Source organism: Sinohyriopsis cumingii, chromosome 3 (assembly GCF_028554795.1).
Source record: "Sinohyriopsis cumingii isolate HCF-2022 chromosome 3, ASM2855479v2, whole genome shotgun sequence".
NCBI lineage: Eukaryota > Metazoa > Mollusca > Bivalvia > Unionida > Unionidae > Sinohyriopsis > Sinohyriopsis cumingii.
Genome location: NC_142963.1, coordinates 125,590,279 through 125,608,429, shown reverse-complemented (window position 1 = coordinate 125,608,429; position 18,151 = coordinate 125,590,279). Strand labels below are relative to the sequence as shown.

The 18,151-nt window shown below is 33.3% G+C and overlaps 1 protein-coding gene across 1 annotated transcript in view; it reads right to left on the bottom strand.

Annotated features, from left to right (window-relative positions):
- The window catches only part of LOC149803786 (CD109 antigen-like), a 132,841-nt gene extending 116,674 nt beyond the window's left edge, over positions 1-16,167 (bottom strand). The window contains exons 1-6 of the mRNA XM_089953583.1: positions 16,041-16,167; positions 14,997-15,101; positions 10,869-11,026; positions 10,166-10,191; positions 7,794-7,962; positions 6,823-6,893 (exon numbers count right to left, since the gene is read on the bottom strand). Of these exons, the coding sequence (XP_089809709.1) occupies positions 6,823-6,893; positions 7,794-7,962; positions 10,166-10,191; positions 10,869-11,026; positions 14,997-15,101; positions 16,041-16,129 (618 nt within the window). The 5' untranslated portion in view covers positions 16,130-16,167. The remainder of the gene's footprint in view (positions 1-6,822; positions 6,894-7,793; positions 7,963-10,165; positions 10,192-10,868; positions 11,027-14,996; positions 15,102-16,040) is intronic.
- Positions 16,168-18,151: the final 1,984 nt, after the last annotated feature.

The following is an 18,151-nucleotide window of genomic DNA, read 5'->3' as shown; positions in this document are numbered from 1 at the left end:
TCAGTGCTGAATAAAGATATAACATAACACTTTCTGCTGTGATTTTAATAGTTTCTGAGAGCATGAAAAATTTCTAGAACTATAATGTATAAATGTTTTCAAAAGATTATATTAATATGAGGGAAAAATCTGTTATGAAATAAACTGACAAGATCTTGTATGAATTCATGTTATCTTTAAATATGATATTTGTGTGAAAATATCTGGAAGAAAAAACAAGATGGTGCCACTCACACATACAATGTGGTTGCCACAGTAGCCATATTAAGAAACTTTTTATCGCTACTTCTGAATGGATAATTGTGTCAGCGTGTCAACATGTGTACAAAATACTTATGTTGATGTCTAGCAGGTCCTGAATGAGAATTATGGTGCTGTACAGACATCCTATAAGGCCACCAATGTGGCCATCCTGAAAATCTTGGTATAACTACTTCTCCTGAATGAATCGTCATATCAGTGAAAGACTTCTTATGTCTAGTTGGACGTAAATGAAAATAGTGCCAATCTAACCTCCAATATGGCTGTTTTAATGGGCATCTGGAAAACCCCTTCCTTGCTACTTCTCCTAGATGGCTGGTCATTTTGACATTGTGCTTTCACTAGATGACCTATTTGATGTCTGGTTGGCCATAAATGGAACTATGCATATGGTTTTGATGTCTAGTTGGTCCTAAATGTGGTTTTTGCTGCTCATAAACTTCTAATGGTATTATAGTTGGTTCCTTAATGAAACTGCTGTACAAAATTAAAAGGCCTTCTCACTTTCTGTCAAGTTGGATACAATTATCTTTACCAGCTAGGATTTCTTGATCCTCTTTTTTATACATCAACCCTTCGCATATGTAGTTAGCTAAAACAGTATTTTGAACAATTAATTGCCCTCTTGCAAATACAATCCCAATTGCATGCTTTTACCAGTGTGAGAGCTCCTTATATAAGTAGCTAAGTATTCAGTAACTGAATTTCCACATCCACATGCATCAACTCAGAATTAAAAGTTGCAAAACATATACAAATTTGAAAATCTTGAGACATGTGTCACTTTGCATGGTGGGTGTTATGATTTAAATGCAACAAGGAAATTGAATTAGGGTTAATTTCTTTAAGCTGTATTCAATCATGGGGCCCTGGATTATAGAATGGTCTAGGCATACACATCACTAATCAACTCTCTCTAGTCCAACCAATGTGTGTATATGAGAAAGCTTGCCAGTAGCGTTATGTGTGTTGATTTCTTCCAATAAATATGTTGGCTGCCATGTAAAGTCTATGATGTCCTGAAAAATGGTGTTAAGCTCCATACAAGCAAGCTAAACAATCAATGATATAATGGAACAGTAGACACCATTTTAGCTAAATATGCCAAGAATTGATTTAGAGACTTGGTTAGTGATGATGACTTAAAATTGGCAAGGGATTAAAAAGATAAAAGAAATGACCTTTCATGGCACTGTAATATAACAAATGAGGAAAAACAAAAGTTTATTGCATTTGAACCTTTTGTTTTTTCACAGTTTCAATTTAAGTCATAAGGCCCCTTATTTTGCCTTACCAAACATATAGCAAGTTATTACCTCAAGCCCTAGCACTAATAATGCCTCACAAGTAAGCAGTCTTTTATGAAGTCTCAGGTCTGAGTATATGTCTAGCAATACTTATGTCCAGTTTGTTTATAAAATTCTTTCTCACATGGTACAGTTTTCAGAGAGACACGATAAATTCAACAAGTGTGGTAATGAAGGGACAGGCATTCTTTATTTATGCACACATCCCAAAGGGACATTGCTATGTTTGAATCAACACTGAACTGAAGAATGGAGCATCAGCTGCATCAATTAAAATATTGTGGCCCACACAAAATACTGCAAGGACTATAATCAATTTATGAGTGCAATGGGCATGAATTACTGTAGCAGACTGGAGGAAGTAATCCGAATTTATTAATATCTTGAAGCTAAATATAGTAAAGTTTTCATCTATAATCTGTGGAATCATTTTTGCACACAGTTTGCAGGATTTGTCTTTGGGTCATCGTTTTTCTTTTTCTTCATCTTTCTAGCTTATGGTATCTTGATAAGTCTTATGGTGCCGTGCAACTGCACTTGATGATTACCACAGCCAGTGACATTGTATCAAATCTTCTGGGATCAGATGATTCAATGCAAATTCCACATAACCTATCACCATCCTCATGTTTGCCATCTGACTTACTAAGTTATTTTGCCTAAATAATAATAAAAACAATCTGGTCTGATGTATTGATAGCGTTCTGAATGACCATAATATATTCTCTGTATCTATCCTAGAAAATCCTGAGTGGATTGCTGTTTGGTTTTAATAAACCAAAGTAATCCAATGAAAGGCATTTTACAGACACAAGTGTCTGTTTCCTGTATGCAGTGATTAAATGATAGTATTATGTCTTTATTTTTTTAAAACTGATGATACATATGATCACCTTCAATGTGCAATATTAGTTATGTTAATTAACGAGTGGGCAATATTTGAATTTCAAAGATAAAAGTGTATGCCATGATCACTTTAGTAGGATGATTTGTCAAGTGAGGTTATCTTTTCTGTTTGAATAAATATTGTTAACTAAACTATTTTCGCAAGTTATGACATAAGAATGATTCAAAGAAAGAAAATTCATTAAATTGAACATATAAAATGTAATACTGCAACAGAGTCTAGATGAACTATTTCTTCAGAGACACAATCCAGACTCTGTGGCAGCAAAATTATCAAATAGGACACAACTAAGAGACAATCACATTTTCAGTCACAATGGTTTGACAATTATCAATGGCTTGAATTCATTGACTGTGAAGGCAAAGTGATTTGCAGTTACTGCAAAAAAAGTTCCCAAACTGTCACAGATTTTAAATTCTACCAGTGGACTTGTAAGTGTAACTGACAAATTCAGGATTTAATCAAGCAAGTCTCATGATAGTATTATACCTAATAAAGCAAAATGTAGCACAGTATATTCATGACACTTAGGCCAGCATGTACAAAATATTCCTCAAGTTACAGTTGCTAGCACTCCACTAAGAAATGTCATTTTATAATAAATAAAAATGTAATGGAAAAAAAATTCGATAAAGTGATTGCACTCTTTAACATAGCCTACTACCTAACTCAATAATGAAAATGATTTGGTTCATTATATCTTTGTGTTTTATGGAATAAATGCATACATCTGATTGAATTTTAGGCAAGAGACTGAACTTTTGGGTTAAGTTAAAATGTATGTGGAACAAATGCATTTTCTAAAACTACTTGTATCAGTGTGCATTGTGACTTTTCTTTAAGATAACTCTAAATGGTACTGGGTATATATCATTTTCTTCAACTGCACACTGTTGTCTTCCATTTGATTTGATGACTTACAGCTATACTGTCTACACAGTAGGCCTCAACGTCAGGAAAAATTCTGTATACTTCAGTTACAGCTGAAATAAGTTTTGCATTAGTACCTGAATCAGACAAAAAAGGTTGTGTTCTGGTGTGTGAATAGAAATGGCTAAAAGTAATATAGACAAAAGCCATAAGAGTACACAAGTTACATATGAAAACCACCAATTCACTTGCATGTGTGGCATACAAGTTCAAAGATTTGCTTCATGTTTATTTCTGTACACACATTGTTCAACTCATAAGATATTTTAAGAGCTATTTCTCTATTGTATGCATAATTCATTTACAAATGTGATTAGTGGGCCACACCGAAGGCCATACTATTAGTTCACTTGGCAATATGGTATCGTCAGCTGAAAAGCATAATCATCCATTAAAAGAGCATTATGATATGAACATTAGGTATTTAGGACATATAGATTTTTCTTTTCCAAATGGAGTCCAAGTAATTATTGCCCAATCCAGGTATAATTTTGTACACAAGTAAAGAACAAAATAAGATAAATCTTCATTTATTTGCAATTGACAATACACTTCTTAATGAATATACACTTTTGCATTTATTTTGTATCACTTGAATAAACAATATTTCTTTCAGTTCATTTTAAACTTTTATTTTATATCACTTGAGTAAACAATATCTCTTTCGTTTCATTTAACACTTAGAAACAGGTTCTTCCAGTTACAATAATCAACTCTGGAAACAATAAACAAACTGGAACTTTTGACCTAATTATATTACATTTACTAGGGTTAAAACAATAAATTCCTTAACATAATAAATTAACAGTTCCAGTTAATCAAACACAAAATCACCTTTTATACAGGGTGTGAACTGTTAATATTTACAGGATAAAGCTTATAGTTTCCAAATTGATTGAAGCTTACATGTTGCAGTTGCTGGCACATATCTATTTCCAGCATGGTTTGCATACATTCCACCTTTAATAATTTTGTTACTTCCCTACCCCACCCCATTCAGTAACAAGTATCAAAAATCAGGCTCATTCTAAGGCAAAGTCTGTAACTTGTGTACCACAGTCATCAGAGAGACAAAGATGCAAAACTTTATGATGCCTGTCAAAGGAAGAAAACAGTTTGTTGTTTACCCAAGTTTTGAACCAGTTAACTTGAATTCTCAGACCATCAATTGCTACAGCCCCACTAATTACAATTGTTAGGGAATAATGAGAACTCACCTTCAGTTATCTGTGTATATATATAATTTTAATAACCAAGAATACCGGATGTCTGGGAACATTATAGCATTCAATGGTAACGTCAGAACTGAGATGAGAGAATTAAACAAGCATAGTACATGACATAATATATCCATAAACTATTGACTGGGAAAAATACTACAGAACACCATTTCTGCTGGCAGTAAGATGTTGAACCTATATGTCATAAATATCAGGTTGGACATCTAGGACCAGTAATATTCATAATGGGCAGTACCCACCCCCCACCCCCCCAAGTGAGAAGGGCCTGATTTGTAATCTAAGCCACCCAACCTATCACAGCCTTTATAGTACTTGAAACAAATATTGAGTAATAGTAAAACAAACTCTGAAAGTTATTAAAACCAATTTGTTATATTTCCATAACTCTGCATAGTTAACTGTGCAAGCAGACTTAAACATATCAGTGTATGACAGTTAAATTGAGCTATAGCATCGATTAACAGAAGCTACGAATTCATCAACAAGCAGTGAACAATCATCTTCACAATAAATGTCAAACATTAGCATCCATAAGCTGTCAAGACAAGTTGTTACACTGGATATATAATCATCCATTTATTTCAAACAAGCTGTGAAAAACGAACCTCACGTCCGCTATATGTACGCTGGCCATTGCAAAGGATGCTTTAATAGATTAATGTTTATCGTCGTGTCTTGACAACCATTTTGCGCGCGCACACCGGAAAGTCATGCTATATATTTGTTACTTGTGAACGTATTCGTGGGCAGTACGCTATATATCGTTCCCGTGACCGTATTCACGGGCAGAATGCTATATGTTTGTTCTTCGTGAACGTATTTTTGGGCAGTTACTTTGTCATCTTCAACCTAAAGGTCAAAACTGCCCATGAAATATATATATCTGCCCACGAACCGAAAACATGAATAGGACTATAACATAAGTGTATATACTTATTTTCAGCATATACATAATTACTATGTAAGAAATACAACCTATGTATATGTATTTTGATTTGAAATGTAAACTATATCATGTCCTTCCCGTAAACCCACTTTCGGGATGACTGCCCACAACGCACCTAAAACGTGTATATATATATATATATATATATATATATATATATATATATATATATATATATATATATATAAGTTGGACATGATTTCGTGTACTTGGAAAAAATGTTTAATATATTTGAGGACTTGTGTTGCCATTGTATTATTTACCATGTGTGTGTCAAAATGTACGAGAAATATAACAAGCACATGTTCATTGCATCAGATCAATTGATGTCGAAATTTTCATTAAAAATCAAGATGGAATGTTAATTGCTGATGTTCGGTATACTTTGTTACAGCCATCAAGATTTTCAAGATATGTGCTCATTACTATTTACCTGATTACCTTAAAGACGTTGTCATTTAGTCAGCTTTGTACATTGCCAATGTTTTATCATCAATGTTACCCATAGGTAGGAAATATACTCGATGACAGTTTAGTACCTTCCAAAGTGGCCTAGAAATTTAACTATTACGACACTTTAGACTGACAAAAGTATAATTGTACACACCGTAAAGACTTCTTAACAGTAAGAAAATGATGAATTTAGAAAGTTTTAGCTACGTCTATAATGCAAATATAATATTTTTTTAAATTGTCTTCAAATGTTGCATCTAAATGGCAGGTTCCTGATGAAAAAATACGATTTCAAAGATCAATGACGCATTTTGCAATAAATGTTAAAAATAGCTGCCGGTAATTTTTAATGTTATTGGTATTGACACTTGTATATGCTAACCAGCGTTTCAGACTTGTCACCATGTGTGTGTGTGTGTGTGTGTGTGTGTGTGTGTGTGCACGCAACTAAACGACAAACGAACAGTGACAAACTAGTTTCAACATGCCTTTAGCCCTTTCGAGTCTCACCGAGTCCTTGTTAAAGGCAAAAACAAAACAGAGACAAGACACACACTAAATAAAAAGCGCTTTGAAACTACAGACATTTATATGATCTCAACGCTCTTTTGTATAATTATCGTAATCAACCCAGTACACAAGCAATCCGTTGCTGGTTATAGTACGCAAAAAGTGACCATTACTAGCCATGTGCTTTTCATTCACTCGCTCGCACCCCCTTTCTTAAAACTAACATTGGAAGACAACGCAAAAGATAAAAGTGATAGATAAACTCACGTAAATGGATATGTTCAACTTTCCAGTGTAGACACTCATATTGGAAAACACCCCAAAGGCTCGGAAACGGACTGAAATCAACAGTGTTATTATCGTTGTAGAAAATGAGATAAAAAGGAACTAAAGTTTATATAGCATGACGGTTAGTCTTCTTTTTTACAGCTTTGTTCTATATTTGACTGAGATATTCTATCGAATTATACAGTCATATCGCGTTCATTTATCTGGACTCATATATAATATCCAAACATATATTCAGATCTGAGTTATTTTATCCAATCTTACATTCATATCTCATTCATTTATCGAACCATATATTTATATCCCATTCATTGATAAGCGAATGTCCATGTTTTCGTGCTTATATGGTTTAAAATATATTATGTGTGCACATTAGTATGTTCTGTTCTATGAAATTATGTATGCATTATTAATTATATATCTTAGAACCACTGAACAGTTATATTAAATGACCTGAATTACTATATCCGCAACTAATGAAATTTTGATTTGTTTTGTGTTTGCGGTTCATTTTTATTATTATTATTATTATTATTATTATTATCGTCGATGTCGATGTTGTATTGTTTGGTCAGTCCAATAAGGACAATCAATTTGACAAATAATGTGGCTTCCTCGCCTTATTTTTCTGCAAGATTTAGTCTGCTTAACGCATTGTAAAGCTAATCAAAATTTGGTCACTTATATAACACTGGGGGACTTTTTTTCTCTTTTCAGGTAGGCATTTTGCAATTGTTGAATAGCCATTTGAAAGAATATTCCATAAATACCATTTCGAACGCAATCTTTGCTTGATTTACTCTGTGATGTGATGATTGAAAATGAATTGCTTTAAAAGGTAACCATATTAGAAAATTATGGTAGGTAGGTCAACTCATTCATTATAATTTCATGGAATTACCATAGCCTAATCAAGTACCTTTTAACAGCACAATTAAAGTAATGAATACCTGATTGTCCTGGTTTATATAGGGCTTTGTCAGTCTGTACGAAGAGTTCGAATTTGTCAGGACGGTTCCCATCATCAAGTCGTAGAGCTGCATGCTCAACAAAATACAACCCTGACAGCCCGTGCACTAGAATACTATACCGATATTGATGGTGTATATTTTCTGGTACCTATTTTAACAAACACAAAATAAAAACGTAATTTATTGTCAAAAATGAACACTGAGTTGGTTCAAATTTTTGTAAATGCTTTTTTTTTATTATCCAAGGCATATTTATCCGTCCGTATCTATCCATCTATCCTTAAGTACGTAAGTCAGTCCATTTCATCCATCCCTCTACCCATCGATCCATCCATCTATCTATCTCTCTATCTATCTATCTATATATATATATATATATATATATATATATATATATATATATATATATATATATATATATATATATATATATATATATATATGTATCGTTCTATCTATCTATATATCGTTCGTCTCAAAATAAAATTTTCATCGGCCTTTTTTGTTTAATTCAAGAACCGATTTACCGTCTGATTGAATGATAATTAATGAAATTTATTTTTAAAAGAGGAAAACAACGTATTTCTAGCATTAAGATGACAATCGCATATTGACGAACACAGCACCAAATTTTAAACAGGGAAGTGAATAGTTTGCTTATGTGACTGTTTCAGTTGCCTGCATATTTTACATTTTCTACACCGAAGTATCCAAAATGTTCGAAAATGATTTCATGATAAATTATGATGCTTGCTTAAAACAAGTGAGTAAAGGATTTTTAAAAAAAAATCTATATCTTCACATGTGAGAAGTATTTCACTTACGAGCTAAAATATGCTCATTATTAACTCGTAGCAAGCCAATATTCTTTTTTATTTTATGCTCAAACGTATTGGAGAGGAAAATGAACAACATATTGAAGAATGTGAATTCTTACTGGATTCGGCGTGATGTCAGCGGTTTACCGTTTATCTTATGCTGTGTTTTGTGATTATTCGCACATAAAATATAAACAGTAACATAATTATCCATCCCAAGTCAAAGTAAAATAGCACATTAAAAACATGAATTGAACTCCAGTCGTTTTTAATAGAAGCTGGCCATACTTACCGCTCGACTACGTTAACTTCTAAGAATAACTATAAAATTTCTCGGTTATAATGTTACCCGTGTCTGCTGACGGCCAGTGGAAAAAAATGATATTTTGTTTAACTCCAGTGAAATATCAAGATTATTTCTCTCAGAAAATCAAGTAAATAATAGTTTACTTAGTATCATGATTGATCATTACTCGATTGGATTGTGCAAAACAAGTCTTGCCACGCTAGTTATTTTATAGAGACTGAAGTTCAAGATGGCAGAATCGGCGGAGCTGTGTTTCAACCCATTTGGATGAAAAGGGTCCTAATCAATCAATTAATTGTTTCACATGAACTGAAATATGCTCAACCAGATGGAGTTATAGTAATTGTGCCGCATATTTGGATTGTGTTTTTTCTTATAGACAAGAACAGGAAAATAGCTAATTATAACAGGCCTTCGGAGTTGTTAAGTGTGTATAATGAGTAAAACAATACTCTAAAGAAAACGTGAATAACGTTTTCTCTCAACAGATTACATTAAGACATTACAGTTTTAGAAACCGTATTAGAAAACGTTTAGTTTCTATGAAAAGTTTTACAATGTTGCTGTCATATTTGAACAGCAATGTTTCCTATTAAGGAAAAATAACAACAAGTTACAAACTGTTAGAATGAAATGATGAAAAGTCCTAAATTATAGGGCACTCATCAATTTTCTACGAATTTCCTCTAATATATTTTAACTAAAATATATCGACTGTTTGTACCTTTATGTTGTTGTATTGTTACGTGGTATAAAATGTGGCAGTGATACCAAAAGCTATGGAGCCTGTTTATGCGAGAAAAAATATGCTATTCTTTACTAGAGACAGTTGTTCAAATATGATTCACGAATATACTATGTACAGGTTGGAGGTCGATCTGTGTTGGTTTTCAATTTTGTCGAATAGTTTGGACTGCGAAAATTCAAGTTGTTCAGAACCTTGGTTTAATACTGCATAGTTTTGTCGAATATCATTTTCATTTTGCTATGTCCGTTCCCTCGGGTAGTGTTTATCTTGGTTTTCGCAAGCAAGATTTTGAATTAAACCTTTTCACGTGAGAGATGCGAGATACTTTGTAACATTCCAATAAATTTATTATATTCAAGAAAATTTCTTAAGCATGCGGCTTGCAGAACAAATACGAGAAGAGAAGAAAATTACTGTCTAAAATGATGAAAACGATACATATTATTATCATTATTAGTATAAAATAAATGTCACTCACCTGTATAGTTAACATGTCAGAAGCACCTAAACATAAATAAATAAATAAATAAATAAATAAATAAATAAATAAATAAATAAAAAGCAAATAAATGCATCAGAAATGATGCCTCTTTCTTTTTCTCAAACGTCACACCTGCCATCCCAAAATGACATTGTTAATCCTTCTGAAAACAGCATCAATCTCTGGCCACGTTAAGCAAGTCAACGTTGTTTTAGTTGCGTCCACTCTTTAAAATAAAGTTTCATTTAATGTTATGACTGGCTAACGTCTCCATGCAAACAAAATTGAGAGTATATTTCAACTTTTTTCTTCTTTAATGTATCTACTAGTTTGAGAATTTGCAACATTTGCTCAAAATAATTATTATTTCAATATAATGGACCATTTCCCAATCAACAACAGGATGCACGTTATTCAATAGAGTTAAATTTCTGTGAAAATTTCATCAGAGAAAAGTAAATATGTGTTCTTTTGCATTACACTAATTTCGTTTTCAGTTTTATAGACAGCAATGTGTGATATTTTTGTAAATAACATCTATCGCTGAGCTCTTCAAGTGTGTTCATAGCTTGTGAATAGTAAGTGCAGGTTAATCAGCTGAATTGTAGTTTCATTTACCTAAATCAAAGAGAGACATATAGACTGAGAGCTAGACAGAGAATCAGACCGGCAGAGTGAAAACACGGACAGGATAATGTACCTCCATGAAATGTTTTCTTCACCGTGGTAATTAGATCATGGTCATCTTCGAGGAGGTCCACTTGTACCATGACATCCTGGGTAGTATTGAAAAATGTGAAAGCCAGTTGAAGCGGTTGGCCAGGCACAATAGCATTTGGCAAGACAATCCAGTGAGATCTGCAAATTATTGCGGAAATGTTTAAATCGCAAACGGTTTCATTCGAATGCCATGATATTTTATTCAGTGTTATCATTTTAATAAGAAAATAGCAACATGTAGGAGCAATTCCTCAGTGAGAGCTGAAACGGAAATGATATGATATTTACATTTTAGTTGAATTAGCGAGCATCAAGATGTCAGCTCCTAAGTCATCAGCCAGATCATTTTAATAATCTTGTCTATTTACAATTTATCTATCAGATGGAACAGGCAAACATGAAAGGCAGATGCTAAACCAATTAGTTGACATTATCGTTTCTTTTTTTGTACAAATCTCTATTGTATTGCAAAGTACTTTTGAATATGCAGCAACAAATTACATACAAATTGGAAAAAATTGTCGTTTTAGAAAAGATTTTAAAAGGTACAATAGGGTACGTTTTTGATGTTCCACTCTCTCTCTCTCTCTCTCTCTCTCTCTCTCTCTCTCGACAAATGAGACACAGTCAATCCAGATTATTTACGTAATGATTCGCTACGAACATGTGATTGGACTGGTTAGCGGTTAATTGCAATTCAGCTATGCGAAGGATGAAATCGGCTGAGCACAGTCGAGATGCCATAATCAAGAAAGTCGATACGTCCTGATTATATATCAATCACCTTCATCGCTCTGTTGTCTTATTGAGAAATGCAACTTGATAATTAGGCGCTATCAATACGTGGCTCAGGATCATATCCAAGAGTTGCCACTGGACGACGTCTTATGCAACGGGTTTTTCTCTCTGGCGTATTTATTATTCTAAAGCACAATCTTTATATTTCCTATTTTTATGTAACACCAAGATTCATATACATTTTCCATACTTTCCCCCAACTATGGCTATGATATGTTGTCTACAACTGAAGTTATTGTGCAATATGTACTAGCGCCTAGCGAGGCAGCTGTTAGTACAATTTTTGTAAGTCTTTGGTATGACTCGGCCGCGGTTCGAACCCACGACCTCCCGCTTCCGATGAGGACGCTCTAACCACTAGGCCACATGTGCCGTAACTCAAATTGTTTTACGGCATTGAAATTAGTAAGTATCAGGTGGATGGACGGAGTCGGTAATGGTGTCCTAGTACTTTTCTATTGCTGCATTTAAACAATGTTCGCATCTTACACAACTTAATTCTTTCATTTTAAAATTTTGATATGAAATTTAGTTTTTGTAAGCATTAAAATATGTTCCTTTATACAACTAATAAAACTTCTTCTGCATCAATGGAATGTTAAGACTGTTATTTTGTATATTTCACTGTTTCAGTTTCACATTATTGATTAGTAGAAAATATATTCATGCCGAACCACCATCGTTTTCAATATCAAATAAGCAATTCAAAAACAAACCATACTTTTTAAAAAACCGACCCAGCTGTGAACGTCAAAAACTGTTGGATTTTTTCAAATTATCAGCACATAAAATTATTGTTTTTATTTCTAAGCCAAAGTAGACATATGTTAAATTGTAAAAGTAATTAATTATGAAAATATTAAGTATAGCCAAATGGCATTACGCAAATAGTATTTATTTTCTTAGGTACCACTATCGCAATTCTCGCCATAAAAATAACAAGTAATGATCACTTGTAAAAACAGACCTATTAGATGAATAGAATTAGACACAAGTCTTTTTAAAATAGCATTACAGTATTCTGATCATAAAGAATTAAAATGTAAAAATTTAGATATTGTGGAAAATAGAAGATGGACATTAGGTTGAACAGATTAACAAACAATACTCCTTGTCATTGTCCTGCAACTCTCGTGGACACGTGCACTGAAGAGATAAATATATAATTGACCGATATTGACTGTTGCACCATTAAGCTATTAATAACGTTTCATAACTTTATTTTGCCATGAGACACTGACTATTTAATGAAAAGTGTGACACTACAATTGTCCAAATTAATGAAACTGGGCATAAACAGCTAGACGAGGAATATGTAATTAGCATTTTACAACCAAAAGTTGCCAAAGTTCGTGTTATCAGTATAAAGGTTAAATCACTACTATTATCTGACAATAGTAAACAATTACCCGATGTCTACTGTTATCTTACTTACAATACAATCACCCGATATCTATTATTATCTGAATATACAAAACACTTACCCGATGACTACTGTAGTCTGACTATACAATACAATCACCCGATGAACAAGCTTTTAATGTAATCAGCAACAACATAAGTCAGAAATAATTTAACATAATCCATATTTTCTTCGGCAGTTAACACAATCACGACTCGAGATAGAATCACAGAACTTATCATTTTAAAACAATACTCGATTGATAATATGTTAAATGTTTGCATACGTTATTATGACTAAGGAACAGGTGTTGTTTAGTACTGGATAAATTATTTGGTTGATCAGATTATCTCAGCGGTAGAAAGTGATGAAGAAAGGCATATTTCTTTCTTTCTGTAAAGTAGCATATGTCGGACAGATGAAAGCATTACATGATTAAATTAAAGCCATATGTCTGGCAGATTAATGTTTTGCAGAATTAAATTAAAGCCATATGCCTGGAAGATAAATAGATTACAGGGTTATATTAAACTATAGGTTCTATTAGATATGTACTATAAGTGTTCATGATAAAACAAGATATGTTACAAAGATCGATAACTTTCAAGATCAATTGTTACGGTGTTTATACTCGAATAAACAATAACAAAAAAAGAGTGAAAGCAACAAGCTTTGAAATATATAACAGATAATTTATTTCCCTTGACAAACGTTGTAAATATAAAAAAATAAGAACTTACGGTTTTAAGAATCAGATCCAAAAGTAATAGAAGAAAAATCCACGATTTAAATTTTAGAAGTTCTAATAATGAAATATTCTAAGGAATTCAAGCTCGAGTCCCGACGAAAACCACAAAAATCGAAGGCGATGACGTATACTGTAGTCAGTAAGGTGTTGTATCGTCTACATCTCTTTTTTATTCCACAGTCAATAATATTCCGGTGTTTGAATTTCAGAATAAAATGTAAATAAATGTCTTTGTCCAATAATTCTGTACGAGCACTCAAATATTTCCAGGAAAAAGAATCAATCTTTTAGAATCCAATAATTCGAAGAAAAATTAAAATGCAATTTCCCAAACTGGTCACAAACACACCCAATGTAAAGTAAAGGCCCCAACGGAGAAATATCTCTATAAACAAAGGGTTATACAGCAACTTGAAACGCAAAACAGATTCCCGAATGAGTGTCAACTCTCCAGAATTTTCGATAAGTATTTAGGTCTAAAAGTACGTTGTCTCATTTTGACCTTGTCAAACACCAATAATTTTACTCTAAGAATAAGATAAAATATAAAAAGTTGTTTACGTGTCTCAGTGATTTCTGAATCAATGTCGGGCACTAAGTCAAAAATTTAAACAGTATTCTATTATTAGGTATTTATGAAAAGATTCAGGTTAAACTGAATTTTCTGGAAAATTTCAAATTTCTAGTAAACAAAATTACATTAGTTTTAGCTTATATTGACCAGGTAAAATGAGATACATCGATATGACAAATATGACTGACCAGCATGTGCTTTAGTGTTTTGTCATCTGTCGAACGCGTTACGAATCCATATTTGGGCTTTCGTAACCAGTACTTGAAGCAAATTTATCGCATCTGAATATTTTTTTTTATTCAGTGCCATTTTATCTCGAATGAGCTTTACATCATTTTTATGAACGGTAACGATGGTATACATATTTCGTACATACTTCCGAAAACGTAAACTTGTGAATAAATTAGGCATTCAGAACGTGTTTTTGTCCATACAGATTTAATAACGTTATCTGATCATGCAGACAGTGTTCTTGTCCATGCAGCTATAGTAACGTCCAAGTTATGGTTTTGTTCTCCTTGTGGGTTCAATCATATAATTTATATCTTGACATAAGTAGACGAGAAAATATTTGTAAACCAAATACCCTTTGCTTGCCACTACAGTGGTCAGTGTTAACATGGCCACGAAAAGGTGTAGCATTCTCGCTCTCTTTTCCTTTCTTCGGGCCTTGGTCAATACAAGAATACCTCTGAAATGCAGATAATAACAGTAAACGCATATTAGTATGATACATGTTATTTATATGAAATTATTGCATTTTTTGAAATACTAATTGTGTTTACCTTTTTATTTAAATAAATCTATCTTTTAGCCAGATAATACTTCGGTAGTGAAAAATATAGTTCTTTTGACTTGCAAGTATTTAAAACAATTGTCCTAACGCCACTCTCCAGTCAGAACGTTCAGTCGAATTCATTTAGTATTTCTGAACATAACCCAGTGATGTGTATTAACAGTACTGATGGCATTCTGTGATGTGGAAGTTTTGAAAACGAGACTTATCTTCCCCAAACTAGAAACATGTATTCTCCTTATATGATTGTTTACGTTTTGACTGAGTTTATTATTATAGGTATGATTACTAGTATTACTATTTTGCAGGTAAAACAGAATTAATATTGTTTACAAACAGTGTGGAAGAGACAATTAGATGTTGAAAGCATGTTAGCTTCACTGTGTACTTCCAGCCACTGAGTTAAGTATGTGCTGCCGCTGTGTAGTTGCACGATATAACCTATTAAGGATATCTTTATATCGTGATCCACGTTCGTAAAAAAAAAAACGTGATGGACGTCTCGCAGATTTACATGTTATTTCATCTGCCCGACGATATGGGTTTCCGTTTATATTCATTCTATTTCTTGATTCTAGTGAATACCTTAAGAAGATTTCCTTTTACACCTTATTGGAGAGACTTCACTCAATTTCATTTCAAGCAATATATCTCAAAACATCTCTCTCAAATCTATATAATCAAGGTATTAGATGAACCAAAAAATAACCAATGCTGACTTTCAAATTAAATTCTACACTGAGACATATGTATCATGCATTCTTCGTGACTCGAGGAAACCATTACCTTCAAACCGATATCAACGTTTCTCTCTCCCGTGTGTGTATTGCCTACCTTCCTCTAACATGTTCCAAATAATGTTCCTCTGGAGAAGGACTGTCTGACCTTATATAGAGAGCTTTATGAAATAACTTTAAGTGCATATGTCGGATCTTATCGCCAGAGAGTAGACCTGCTGATGTCATTGATATGTGAAATTGTATCGTACTTCGTATGCCGCTAAGTGCATTTTGCCCTAATGTGTCTTTATTTTCAAAAGGGAAGGATTGTCTAACTTTATTTCTAGCGCTGTAGCAAATGACCTTAAGTTCTAATCCGGGATCTTATCTTGATAGCACAAATCTGCGGATAGCAATGGGTTTATACAAGCCAATTATATCAGAATATTGTGTCAAACTCTGTTTTGTGTTTGCTTTGTTTTGTTTGTTTTTGTTTTTTGTCTCAAAACTGGATAGTTTTCTCAATGCCGTTTGGTCTTAATTTTGATGGCTTTCTTGTTGCATCTTCTTTGATATCAAACCTATGGGCCACAACAGTAGGATGCTTGATCCTCTGCAGTTATATTAGCTGATTGATAAACATTTGGGACACGCAAATAGCAAAAGAAAAAAGCTAAAATGTATATCCAATTTGAATGGATCAGGTCGAGTGGTGGTGGAAAGCTTCGAAAATTTCAAAAGGGCCCTGACTTTCTCAGAAAGGGCACCAAAGCAAAGTCTATATGACAATATACTCAAAAGGTGCAGAATACCCGATAAACGTGTGCAAGAGAAGAAAGATGATCAAATTGTAAGCGACGAGTGACTACACGTTTGCATGTGTTTACTTAGTTTATTTCAGACTGGGGGATTTCAGGACCTTCCCTCTTCTCATGAAATCCGGCCTTGCGTGGGTAAACTTTAGCGAATATATGACGTCCGCTAGGATTTTAATCGTAAATGATTCAAATTGTTATGAATTGACCAAGTTTTCTGCAAAATGATTTTAAGTAAACCGTCAGGCAATACTGATTTGAATTTTTTTACACATAGGTAAATTCAGCGGACTACTTTTGGTTCTATTTCCATGTTATTTGATGCGAACCTATATACCAACGCCATACGCCACAATAATAACAACAAGCTCCCACCTACCCACTCTGTAATTTCCGATAAAAATCTACAACCCCCAGATTAATTTCGCCATTTTACAATTCAAAACAATGTAATTGCACAGATCTTCTTGCACCCCAACACTAACCTCTTTTGCCGAAGAAAGCATACGGCAGGTTTTGCAAGCCAATCTTCAGAGATTATTGCAATATATTCTACTAGCTGTTCTTAAAGATCAAGGTCTTATGACCAGCAAGGTATTACAGTAATAATGGACACGAGTTCGCTTTTGAAACATCAAAATGCCTAACAAGCATGAACAACGAATCATGTAACAACACGTGCCATGCACAAAAGTGATGTTTAAAACAAAAGAATAGACTGGTTTAAACAGCAACAAAACTTTGTAAACAAATGGCCATAGCAAACTCCTTAGATCAGTGGCATGACCCGCTCTGACATTCTACCCTTGATTACTTTATATAGAATCGACGACCCTTGGCAAGAGAAGATGGGGGTATGTATTTTGACGCAGTGAAGATGGTAATGAAAGAAAATTTCGGGCAACATAATAGTGAATTCTTTTTTGATGTAATCAGCTTATAAGATGACAGAAATGAATTAAATTGGAATTATAAGGATTAAATAATCATGGTTGGGCATTTATTGATGTGTGAATTGTTACTTGTTACCTAATCGCTGACAAAAAGATAGCATAAAAGCATTCCCACTTTATTTACATTGTAAGTGATTAGGTCAAATTTACACATCGATAAATAACAACCATGATCATTTAATCTTATAATACATGTTGCATATCAAACATAGGCTACATAGTGTAGAGATAAATGAAGACAATCTAGAGCGAAACATCTGTGATTCGAAGCTCGGAAGAGTTGAAAAATCTTTTTCATATTGGAAAAATCTTTTTCATTAAAGGGTAAACTATGTACATCAAATTTGAGACAGTGACTAAATAACATGTACGGCGACATTTACAACTATTTAATCGCATCAAAAGCAGTAGATGGAAAAAAAATGAAGAACTTTAAAACCTTGCAAGGTTATAACTAA